Source organism: Halyomorpha halys, unplaced genomic scaffold, assembly GCF_000696795.3.
Source record: "Halyomorpha halys isolate HHAL.00 unplaced genomic scaffold, Hhal_1.1 Scaffold2412.1, whole genome shotgun sequence".
NCBI lineage: Eukaryota > Metazoa > Arthropoda > Insecta > Hemiptera > Pentatomidae > Halyomorpha > Halyomorpha halys.
This window is the reverse complement of record NW_027111574.1, coordinates 31786-44073: the sequence shown is the minus strand read 5'-3', so window position 1 is coordinate 44073 and position 12288 is coordinate 31786. Positions and strand designations below refer to the sequence as shown.

The 12288-nt window shown below is 29.4% G+C and overlaps 1 protein-coding gene across 4 annotated transcripts in view; it reads right to left on the bottom strand.

Moving 5' to 3' along the window:
• Positions 1 to 1356: 1356 nt before the first annotated feature.
• LOC106691494 (mitochondrial thiamine pyrophosphate carrier) overlaps positions 1357 to 12288 on the bottom strand; it is a 22359-nt gene continuing 11427 nt past the window's right edge. For all 4 annotated transcript variants that reach the window (XM_014437286.3, XM_014437287.3, XM_014437288.3 and 1 more), the window contains exons 4-7: positions 9719 to 9889; positions 8001 to 8160; positions 5470 to 5627; positions 1357 to 3573 (exon numbers count right to left, since the gene is read on the bottom strand). In XM_014437286.3, coding sequence (XP_014292772.1) covers positions 3394 to 3573; positions 5470 to 5627; positions 8001 to 8160; positions 9719 to 9889 — 669 coding nt within the window. In that variant the 3' untranslated portion in view covers positions 1357 to 3393. The remainder of the gene's footprint in view (positions 3574 to 5469; positions 5628 to 8000; positions 8161 to 9718; positions 9890 to 12288) is intronic.

Here is a 12288-nt window from a genome sequence, read left to right as displayed (position 1 = left end):
TCTAAGCCACAGGAGCCAGAATGAACGTGTCCACTTGTTAAACATTGTGTCACTGAGAGTGCTCTCAGGCCCTTGTTCAATAGTAAGGTTAGTCTTGAAGACCACTCTCAAAATTATTTTGTTCTCAAGAGGACACTTACCATTAAGGTAACTTGTTTGGAGGTCACTATTTGATCATTTTCTGAATCCCTACTTCTTAGATTTTTTGGAACAATAGACCGTAGTGTGTAGGATTGAATTATCTATCTGATTATTCAAATATTTCTCGCAAAAATATTTTTTCTTTAATTTTAGGAAATTAATTATTTTTTGGTAGTTCCAAGAAATGAATCTTGACACTCCCGCCTTAGTTAGTACGTAGCAACAACTTCAAGGTAGCTAGGGGTTGGCAAAAACGACCAATAGGTCCACTTGCCATGCTAGTTTCTCCCAACAGTTACTAATACCAATACCAAAACCAAAATATTGTACCTTTGCTAATATAGATCTGACTTTTATAATTTGTAGAAATTTTAATACAAACAAGCTTTTGGAAAGTTACAGATGTATAGTTTTCAAATAAATAAAAAAACTAATAACAACTGACCAGGGTTCCATGGAAATTAACTCAAAATACTTTTAACGTGGGTATATAGCATAATAAATTGTATCTTTGTTAATTATATTCTAATTTTGATGATTTTACCTTTCATGTTATACCATATATGGTAAATTATATAATTCACCATAAAATGTATACTTTTTAAGTTATGCATTAAAAACATTTCGAACGATACAAAGGTATCAGGGGTCAGAATCAAACAAAACCAAATCGATCCCTCAGCTCATGATATAAGATTTCATTTTTTTAATATATAAAACATTTGAACATTTAAGGTGACTTATAACTTTTATGCCAAAGTGTTAACAAAGTTTCTTCTGTGGTTTCAGAGAAAAACCGTGGATGGTGTGTGGGGGACAACCCACAAATGAATTTTTTTTTAAATTAAATTTTTGGATTCAATGTATTTTGAAATATAAAATCCTCACATTTTTAAGAAAGGTTTAAAATTCCTTATATTTTAAGATAGTTTAAAAAAAAACAATAAAACTAAATGATTATTTTATGAACATATATCTTTTTTGGGAGATGGGAGAGGAGGGAATAAAGCAATTTTTAAAATTCCATCCGTAGTTGACATTGTAGAAGTGCCATATGGCAATCTGTCTTCTTAAATGTGGAACAGACTTACTCACTCACATTTCTCACAACAGTAATCTAAATAAATGAAAATGTTCTAGGCTTTACAAAGAAACTAAACAGGAATGTCCGTACAAAGTTTAAAAAGAAAAAATAAAGAACCATAGAAATGAGAATGAGGGTATAAAAGAGTTTATTTACAAAAACTATTGAATACAAATCTTGGGTTGAAAAAAAAAAAATTATCTTGTTAGTATTTATTTCAATTAAATTTTATTAACTAAAAATATAATGGCAATTATTAAAGTAACCTTACAAACTAATCCAAAAAAAATTTGAGACACATCATGTGACTAGAATTATACATCTGACTGAGTATTACTAGTTTCAAACAGAAATTCTTCCCTTTTTCAAATTAACTTGTTTCTTTTTACTATTAGAAGACAATTGTTTGTTTTATTTAAGTGTACCAATATCATTATTTTTTGTTATTAATTTTACTTTCCTCTTTTATTAAGAAGCATTATTCTTATCTATTTATTTTATTATTATTTTTTTTCTTTTAATAAGAACATTTTATATAGCTAAGGGTGTCATTTGTATGACTATACCCCCTCATAATCGACTGTTAAAAAATATATATAATATAAGTTATATCAACCATGTAAGGCCCACCAGGCTGATCTGGTATAAAAATAAAATAATAAAATAAACAGAAATAGAATTAAAATGATTTAACTTAACTGCTTGATCAATCCTCTACAATAAACATGTAAGTATTTAAAATTAGCTTAAGCTATATGTCTGTATATTTTTACATTTCAAAAGCACTAAGCATATATATAAAAAAAATGTATGTGATTCAATCAGATCATTTTTTTTTTTTATTACTTTAAAGTAATAAGTAAAAAAATTGAATTTCAAACAATACATCTACCAGATATTTTTTAAGATTGAACATGATTTTTAAAATAATTAACATCAGTAAATTAGGCTCACAATACACAGTATAATAACAAAATAAAACAACTCATGTTGGCACATAGTTTATGTACAATAATTTATGTATTAGTGTATATAAATTTAAGAATTATACATTATTGTGATACTTAACTTATACCACTAAGCCATTAATTATATGATTTTTTGAAGCAATCATTTAATTACTGTTCAGTTTAAAGATTATTCTAAACACAATACTTCAATATTGTAAATATTTCAAACAGGAAACTATGAATTTATTCCGTATTTACGATTATATTAAGATTTAAAATCAGAAATATCACAAAACTTAACCTGTACAGTATCAACATATAAAGATCACCAATATAAAACACTTTAAATACAATTATTTCTCTGTGGTAACTGATGATACAGTTGAACCTCTTTAACTAAGTATTCTATGATGAGGTTAGTTTATTTTATCAGATACATCTTAGATACATGATTTTTGGTAGATACATTTTTACGGTGTAAAGACCAATCAATTTTCTAACTACCGTAACAAACATCCTGATTTTGTAATACGTTTGTAGGTTGTAAGTTTTTCTTTAACAAGGTATACTTTAAAAATTGTAACATTTTCCATTACATAATTTATAAACAACAATCATAATTTTTTTATCAGATTAAAAAATCATGAATAGTCCTGTAAATAATGATTTCATGAAATTATCTAAACAATGAAATGTGGTTAGCGTTATTTTTTTTAATGATGGTAGGAGTGAAAAATATTACATGGAAGGGAGGCTTTGGAAAATCAGTGGTTTTCTACTAATAGTACTGAAGACTGAAGTTTTTTTTATTAGTCAAAAGTTCTTTCCAAAATTGATATAAACTAACTCTGCAAGGATATTATTTTTATGGAAAATAAATAAGATTTTATTGTAACATGAAAAATCTAAGTATTGAATAGATCTTCCAAATCACATAAGGAACTTTTCTTTTCTAAGATTTTTCTCAGTTCTTTGTAAAAAAGGTTCCTCTGTATTTGAAGACAGTAAATGTAATTATTTAAATTTGCAAGTGAGGTAATTTAGATAGTAAAATATGGAGATTTTAACACTTATTAAGTGACCGGGTTCTTTTACAAATATATTTCAATAAAATATAAGTAAATGTAAATTCAATAGCACTTTTTTTTTTTGCTCTATCTAGAATTTCAATCACAAGCAATAATTTAAGGCACAAATAACTCAGTAACAAGTGATTAATTACCTATTACTGTTTAACATAGTAAAAAACTGACACGCAACATCATAAGTAGTAAAATGAAGAGCTGTTGTAATTGCAGCCTTTAAGATGCTCGGAGCAAGTCCTTTGTACAGTGCCGCAAATCCTTCATTTTTAACAGTCAAATAAATAGAGTTAATCATTCCTCTACAATAGAAGTTCTGAAAATGAAAATAAAATCAATTATAAACAATAACAATGATTATAATCACCAAATTGTTAAAAAAAAGAAGAAAATTTGGGGTCATCTTATTGCAAATGACAACAGCAATAAAGAGTAAAATTTAAAAATCTTTACTTCTTTTACTTTCCCTTGAATATATAAAATCTAGGATTATATTGACTCCCTGAAAATAAGAAGCAGAATTAGATGGGATCGCACCGGAAATGATAAATTTTAGAACTAAAAAAGAATTGAAATATTACACCATCTTCTAAACCTTATTTAGAAAACAGATATCATTTTGAAGGATTGGAAAGTCTCAATTATAATACCAATGTTTAAGAAAGGTGATAATATGGAATGTAAAAACTACAGGAGGAGTATATCCCTCATAAGAGTCCTATACAAATTATATTCTAAGTTTTTAGAGAGATGATTACAAAGAACTGTGTGTGAGTACATATTCTTCCTTGAGTGAAGAACAATATGTAATTAGGCCCAAAACAAGTGCACAAGATATAATATTCATAATAAGACAAATCTTAGAGGATGCTATAGAAACAGACAAGGGGATTTACACTTGCTTTACAGACCTGACAAAGGTGTTAGACAGGGGAGGGATAGCCTTCTTCCTCTCCAATCAACCATAAGTATTCAGCTTCTTTAATTTTGCTTTCAGCACTTTCATCCAGAAGCTCCTTCAAGTACTCAGCCCATCAATTCATGATTCCTTCCCAGTTTCTAAGTATGTTGCCCTTCTCTGTCCTTAGTGAGTTAGAGTATAGATTTTCTCACTTTGCGCATGTTTCATAAAGTCTTATAAAATAACTTTTAATTGTGTCATAAAATTTCTTCAAGCCATCTTCAAACACTCTCCTTTAAACTGCTAGATTCTTGTTTTTAAGCCTAAAGGTACTACTATCACAAACTTGACAAACTAGAACAATCCCCCTGATGGATTCACCTCCTTAGGAAGCCGTGAGTAACAATATACATTAGTGTGTCTATCGCCATTTTTGGGAAAATTGAAATGTGTAATTATTCCACTCTGGTTTCTCTGTATCTCTCACTAGGATCTACAGCGAATACCTTACAGAGAGCAATATCCATTCTTGCAAGGACCTAAAGAACACCTTTAGGACTTGTCATTCCCTTCATGATCGTAAGTGAATACTTAATGAAATGTAATTTTCCTCCTGCCATGTTCCTGTCTATGAAGTTATCCAGCATACCTTACCTATTGAACATGAATGGTTGAGGCCTCACCTCTTAAATTGGTAGCAGAACAAATCATATACAGTACCTCAACAATCTCATCATTCCACCACACAGTTCCTATTAGTCTCTTCCTTATTTCTGTTTTTATATACCTAATTTATTAAATATTTACAAATAGTAAGTGTTATTCTTGTTTAAAAAGTATATTACAATTATTATTAAATGCATTCAGTAGAAAAGTAATATTGTTAACTTTGTTTAAATAGTTATTTGACAATTTTTATATTTAAATGTTTGTAAATGCTTGTAATATTTTTTTAAAACAAGAAGGTGGCTATTTTGTATACATGAATCGATGAAACAAATAAACGCTCAGCCTCCTTAATTTTTTTTTTGAAAAGGATAAACTAGTAGGAAGTGTAAAACCATTTCAACTTTTCACAATATCAAAAGACTGAGGCATCTTAGCAATCATGATTAATCGTAACTAGCTTTTTAAAATTTTGAACCAGCACACTACGTTTTAATTATATATTGAAACTATCAGTCACATTGAAGTAGAAATTTACAACTTTTTATCTAAGTGGTGTGTAAATACTTAATTACTAAATTACTCAACTTGATTAAATATTAACCACAAACAAGACCTTAGTGCATTCCAGGCATAATTAATTACCTTTCCAAAACCTTTCCTCCCCTCCTGAAAACCTTGAATCTGCAATCTTTTCCTTGACAAATCCAATGGGTAGACTAAAGTCTTAGCTATTGTTCCAGCAATAGAACCGATGATAAGATTCTGAACAAGAGATGGCTTTCTGTCAGGTCCAATCAACTCTATTCAACAAAGTAGAATTGAATGAATCAAACTAACACAATGATAGTTATGAATCATAACTATTGCATTTAGAAAGAATGAATCACAATTATTTAATATGTAAATAAAAAATTTAGAATTATCAATTAATTAAAACCAGAGTATTTTATAATCTTGTATGTTGCATGACTTAAAACTACTAAAGCATGAACTAAATTAATTATTTAAAACAAAGAAGAAATGGTTTCATGATTATAACATCTAATAAAATAAAAGAAAAAACATCAACAGTGTATTTACTTAAAGTTGGTATGGATCTGATTTCTTAAAGGAATTATCTTTTATAAAGAGACCGTTTATAGGCCTGAAAGTACAACTACTTTTAGGGGCTCTATCTTCATCATAATTTAAAAATACAATATAAGAACATGCTTTAAAAAATCTTAAATTTTAAAACAAAAAGAAAACTTAATTTTCCAAGGACAGGCAAAATTTAATTTTTATGGCCTTCTCATCATAGCATATTTTTGGTGTTCACTACAAATCACAGGATAGTATTTGGTAATGATCATCCCTCTCATCTATTTAATAAAAAAAACAACTGAATGGCAGTTGTTATTAAACGTAAATCAAACTCAGTCAAATCAGTCAAATAGCTAAGTAGTTGGAAAACTTACCTGACAACCCATACTAGTAAGCTAATGGTTTTTTTACTACACCCTTAAGCAATAAATAGACCCATAGAAGCTCTAATGTAAATTTGGCTCAGTCATTCCACCTCTATCCATTGGAGAGGTGTTCATCTTTAAATTACCATTAATATTTTAGGATTAATAAAGACCTACTGATAAATCTTGAGAGTAGGATTAGTAGAAGAGTGTCATTTGGAAGTTGTTTGTTGGCGCAAGCTGGAATAGATCTGGAGGAGAAGCCAGAGTTCCATGTTTTAAATAAACTTCCCAAAGGCAGATTTATACATAAGAAAATTATTTCAATCATGTTATTCCATTTTCAAAATCCCACTTTTCGTTGAGCAGAGGAAAAAATAAATGATGATAAAAAAAAAAAATTATTGAAACCAATCTTAAGATTCATGATTACAGACTATTTTGAAATAATTCTTTCAGACCAAGCTCAACTAGATTAGACAAAAAGTTTCACACTAATATTTTTTTCAATAGCAATTTTACTTATATTCATTTATTTAATAAATTTGGAGTCCTTGATCAAGGGGATTCCATTTCTCATATTTACAGATATGTCAAATTTCAACATAGAATTTAGGATCAAATTATCAATTTTCTGATTAGCTGTTTTATCAAGAAGAGAAACAAACTATAAAATATTTTCAATAATTCTATGATCACAACCTGATGGCCTAAAGATGTAAGATAAAACAACTACACTTAAATTAGATACTTAACCCCAACATTAAAAAAATAATAAAACAGTGATCAGTTTTATATTGTTTAGTAACTCCAGGATGTTTCAAGCATTTAAGTCCCACAAATTTGAGCATCAGATTCGAGAAAAACTGCATTTTTTCAGTTTTCTGCTCATATCTTGAAAACATATAATCTCGATAAAACTCGGTTTGATAAAAAATTAATTTTGTTCAAATTTTAAGTACCATTAAATTTTTAGGTAATATAACTTTTTTTTCTAAATCATGTAGTTTCTGAGATATGGAGAAGACAAACATTCAAATTCGACACCTAGCCCTAACATTCAAAAAACTAAAACAGAGACCTTGTTAGTAACACCATATAACATCGTAAAATTCCAATGTCCCAATCCATTTGTATGTTGGGTTTGGAATGGAGGGAGGTGGTAAATGAATAAAGATCGTGTATTTTGCTCATATTTCAAAAATTATTGAATTTGGTGAAATGAGTTCTATACTAAATTAAAGTACTTTAAATTTCCAACAAAAGTAGTCATATAACTTTTTTCTAAACCATGTAGTTTTTGAGATAAAAAAATTTGCTTCACATCTTAAAAACTATTGTATTTAGAAAAACAGTTTTATGACCACTTTTGTAGGAAATTCAATACAATCTAATTTGTAGAATAATTTTTCAGTAAACCTAGTAGTTTTCGAAATATAAGACTGATAAAACACATCGTTTTTACTGCATACACTCTCCCTCCTAAACTAGATGTTCAAAGCCAAGGGACTTTAACTCACATAATGTTCTGATGGTATTTAACAATATAAAAAATGTTACTTCCTTATTTTTTTTTTAATGTTCGGGTTTTATGTAATTTAACTGAACTAATATAAAATTAAAACAATTATAATTTTTATTTACCAAGCTTAGTTGATACTGAAAATACTAAACAAAAAAGTGAACTTCTTAAGTAAATAAGCAATAATTGTATGCTATACGTACTAAAATAGACAAATAATGATATTAGAATATTATGAGAGGTGAATGTTGCTCCAGCCTGAGGTGCTACAAGAAGCAGTGAAGGAGTCAACCCTCTAAAAAATGCTATGGGTCCTTCTTTTAGCAGCATGACTTTAAAAGCATGGTGCATAGAGAGGTACATCTGGAAAGAGAAAGTATAACATTCATGTCAATATGTTTCTTTTTTCCATCAATACAAAACATAAAATAATGGAGCATTTTCATTCAAAACAATGTTTACCAATAACTAATAATTTCAAAACGAAATGGAAAAAAAGGCTGCTAAAGCAGTGCATGAAGTTATTCAAAATGAAGGTGAAGATGTCATTGACCATCTTGCAGAGTAGTATTGGTTTGAAAAATGCAACAGTGGAAATACGTAAGTGGAATGAAATAAGGGTTCAAATGGCCATCAGCAGATACTGATGAGATTCCGCAACAACCTGTTGAATCAAATTCAGTGACAAGTACTCGCATATTAAGATTTCAAATTTTTACCTAGATTTTACTATGTTTAACAAGTTGACTATCAACTAAGAGCTAACTTGTATTTTAAGTTTTGTGGTATGGTAGAGATATGTATCGAGATATAAAAAATTATTAATATTATAAAAGTCTGCCATATGTCTTGTCATACCTGTTCTGGGTATGTCAACAAAGAGCACTTTGCAAGTGGCTAAGGGGCACAGGTGAAAGGGTCCTTCCTGAACAAATCTATTAAAAACAGGTATTGCCTGCTGGCTTTGTTGGTAGTCAGGTCAATTATAAAACAAAACATGCACCAAACACTTTTCTAAGTGTACCACCACCTTTCAACGTATTTTTCTTGGGCGAGGCTGATGATAGCCAATGGGATATAAGATTCTGAAAAGATAATGCCTTTACGAACGAGAGGGGGATCTGATCAGGAAAAAAGAGCATTGAAGACAAGCAGGAGAAGCAGGGCTCTTCAGAAATGGAACTCCCAGGCTGAGATGACACCCACAGTTACGGCAATATAACACCAATGGCGAAGACATCATCACCACATACCTCGACACACACCACCCAAATCAGTAGCTATAAGTATATATTAGGCAATAAGTAATAATGTAATAATCATATTTTATGGCAACCATTTATTTGAATCATTTTAATAACATCATTTATCAATAAATTGTAAATAAATACTTATTTCCTTTATGTAGTTTATTCACTATTATATTACACAATACCACCCCTTATTATATTATATAGTTAATGGTAGCAACATTTTATAAATATAAAGGTATTTAATTGGAAAAGAATCCAATTATAATAATATTTTGCATGACTCAATATAAATTAATTAATTAACTTATTTTTGGATAATTGCTTTCAGCGATTATCATGGCATCCCAAGACAGTACATAGCACTAGGATGTCAACTTTAATATAAGTTACAGTGTTGTTATTGCCTAGGATGCTAACTACAAGTTAGCTTGTAGTTTGTGCAGTTGTCATATTCTCCATGATTTATTATTATTAAAGTAAATTGGCTGAATACACCGGAATCTTGAAAAGAACCATGGGAATAAACATATTAAAGGTGTAATTAAAAATAATAATTTAAAAACCAATGAAAGGGAAACCAACCTATGTTTCCCTAATATTAAATTGTAATTAACTTATAAAATCTTGTTTAATACTGCATATGATAAATATTTAAAAGACTAAATTACTTTTTCGTTTCCTTGTGCAATAAATCTAGTCCTGACAACATCAAATGGAAAAGAGCCAATTGTACCAGATGCCCCAGCAATTGAACCACATATGAAATGGACACCGGGCGATTTGGCATTCAAGTTAAGGTATTTGTCAGTAGCCTTCGTTAAATATTCAAATACCTGAAACTGTAAACAATGAAAAATTGTTAATTTTGACATGAAACTTTGCAAGAAAAAATTAAACAAAATCTTTCCTAAGAAATTAAAGATTAAAATTAATCAATTAAAAATGCCTGTTTCTAACATTCATATAATGTTTTTGGAAGGCAGAGTAGTCAGCACACCAATCTGATATTTTCCTGATACTAATATCAGATAACTCTAGAAAACTTCATTGAATCTTGATTCACTTCCTGAGGCTCACCAATTTTCTGGCAGGAGAAAATTTTTTTGCACCAGACCAATCTTATAAACCAGACTAAATCAGCATAGAACAATGGTACTCAAACTGTTCTTCATAGGGCCCATAAACATGTGTTAGTCATGGTGTCACGGATTGAAAAAAAAAAATTAGGTAATGATTTGTTAGGTCTTCGCGATTGTTACAGATTGAATTAAACAACTATGAACAGATTCATCAGGTATATTTTAACATTTTTTTGTCATTTTCAGACGTTTCAAAGATGTTGCAGTGTTGGTGGTCACAAGCAATTGTTTAATTTAAATTATTTGGATATTAATAAAAAACTTTTTTTTTAAAATAATTTATGTATTGTTATTTACAACTGCATAACATATATACAACCAGTAAATTTGCTGTAGGTGAGATAGTGACATGATACAGAGATGTGGAGAATCTACCCATTGATAGAACTCCAATAACATTTCTAGAGGAGAAGATCCCGAGGCCATCTTCTTTTCAGACGCCTAGGAGGATTATTAGATAATGAAGGAGAAGCCAGGTTAGAAACAAGTGGATTTGGGTGGTTGGGAAGTTTTCTATTGAAGGAATGGTATCTGGTTTTGGTCAAATCGGCAACATATGTGACATTGATGTCATGATGGATGACTTGATTTGTAACATAATAAAAATAAATCAAATTCAAAATTAATGAACTTATTATTGTAATGAAAAACCTTTGGATTAGGTCCATTTATTGACCTGATTTAGTATAAACTCCATTTATTGATCTGGTAAAATAATTTAAAAATACATAAATTTAATTATAATAGTTTATTAATGGTTACAATTTATACGTTCAAATTAACTACCTAATATTCTTTCTTGGTACATAAGTAATAGCAGAAAATTGGTCTTGCTCGCTTGATCTGGAACTATAAAAACCCAATACAACACATTGCTAATTCCAACACTTGCCGTAGATTTGCCGTATTTCCAAAAATACTAAAATGACATGTTACCGTGATACAATCAGACATCTGATGTAAATTAAAAAATACATGAATAAATTGCAATATATTATGGCAAATTATCGTTATCAATAATAGCACTGCACACCGTGGTGTGATAATGTTATGTAGAACTTATTTACACAGCACGCTCTCAATTTTTTTAATGGGGGCGAAATTCTAAATGACTTAAAATAAAGTAACATGAGATGGGTCAACCACAAAAGACTGACAGGCTACAGGTTGAGTATAGCTGGCATAAGATATCTTCTGGGCTATGTCACAAACACAGGGTTAATTCCATTTCAAACCACTCAACAAAAAATTAATTTAACACCCACACCCTCAGATTTAGATGAAATTTGGCACAATTGATTATACTACTATCCTTATAACCCCAGCATAATATTTTTGCCTAATCATTTATAGTTGTTAAAATAATTTATTAATTTCACTCAATGCAAACACTCAGAAAGCAGACCTGAACATGTACTAACACTGCAAAATTATTTCTCTTGAAAACTAATCAAGATATCATCATGAAATTTTACAGGATGTTTGTGTGTTATACTGGAAAATAGCGAAAAAATCTCTTATAAGCCTATCACATGGGTCTGAAAAATTAAAAATATTTAATATATAAAAATGATTAACCATAACTGAATATAAAAATGGTTGGGTGAGGAGTCAAAAATGAAGTAGTTGAAAACTATTTTTGTTCCTTTTTGACTGCACCCCCGACACCATTTTCATCATAAAAATATTTAAATATAATTTTGGTGAAATTAAGAAAACAGTTATTTTGTTTAACAAAAACCATAATATCTGGAGCTTTAAAGATTATAGAATGGCCAAATTTGTTTTATAATATTCCTAACTATAATGGCAACACTATTTAAATAATATAATAATAATAATAATAGTAATAAAGGTTTAACGAACCCAAAGGTTTGATGCCGATACCACCAATCACTCTCTACATACATCCTTCCAGTGATGCCCCTCCAATCGCAATTCTACTAAATAAGATTTAACGCAATCCTCCCATCTATGTTTCGGTCTACAGATGTTTTCCCGTGGGTTCAGTGTTTATTAAAATTTTAGGGATCCGCTCGTTACTAAGTTCTACAACCTTACCTGCTTAATTTATAATATATGCATTACTTTAAATTATA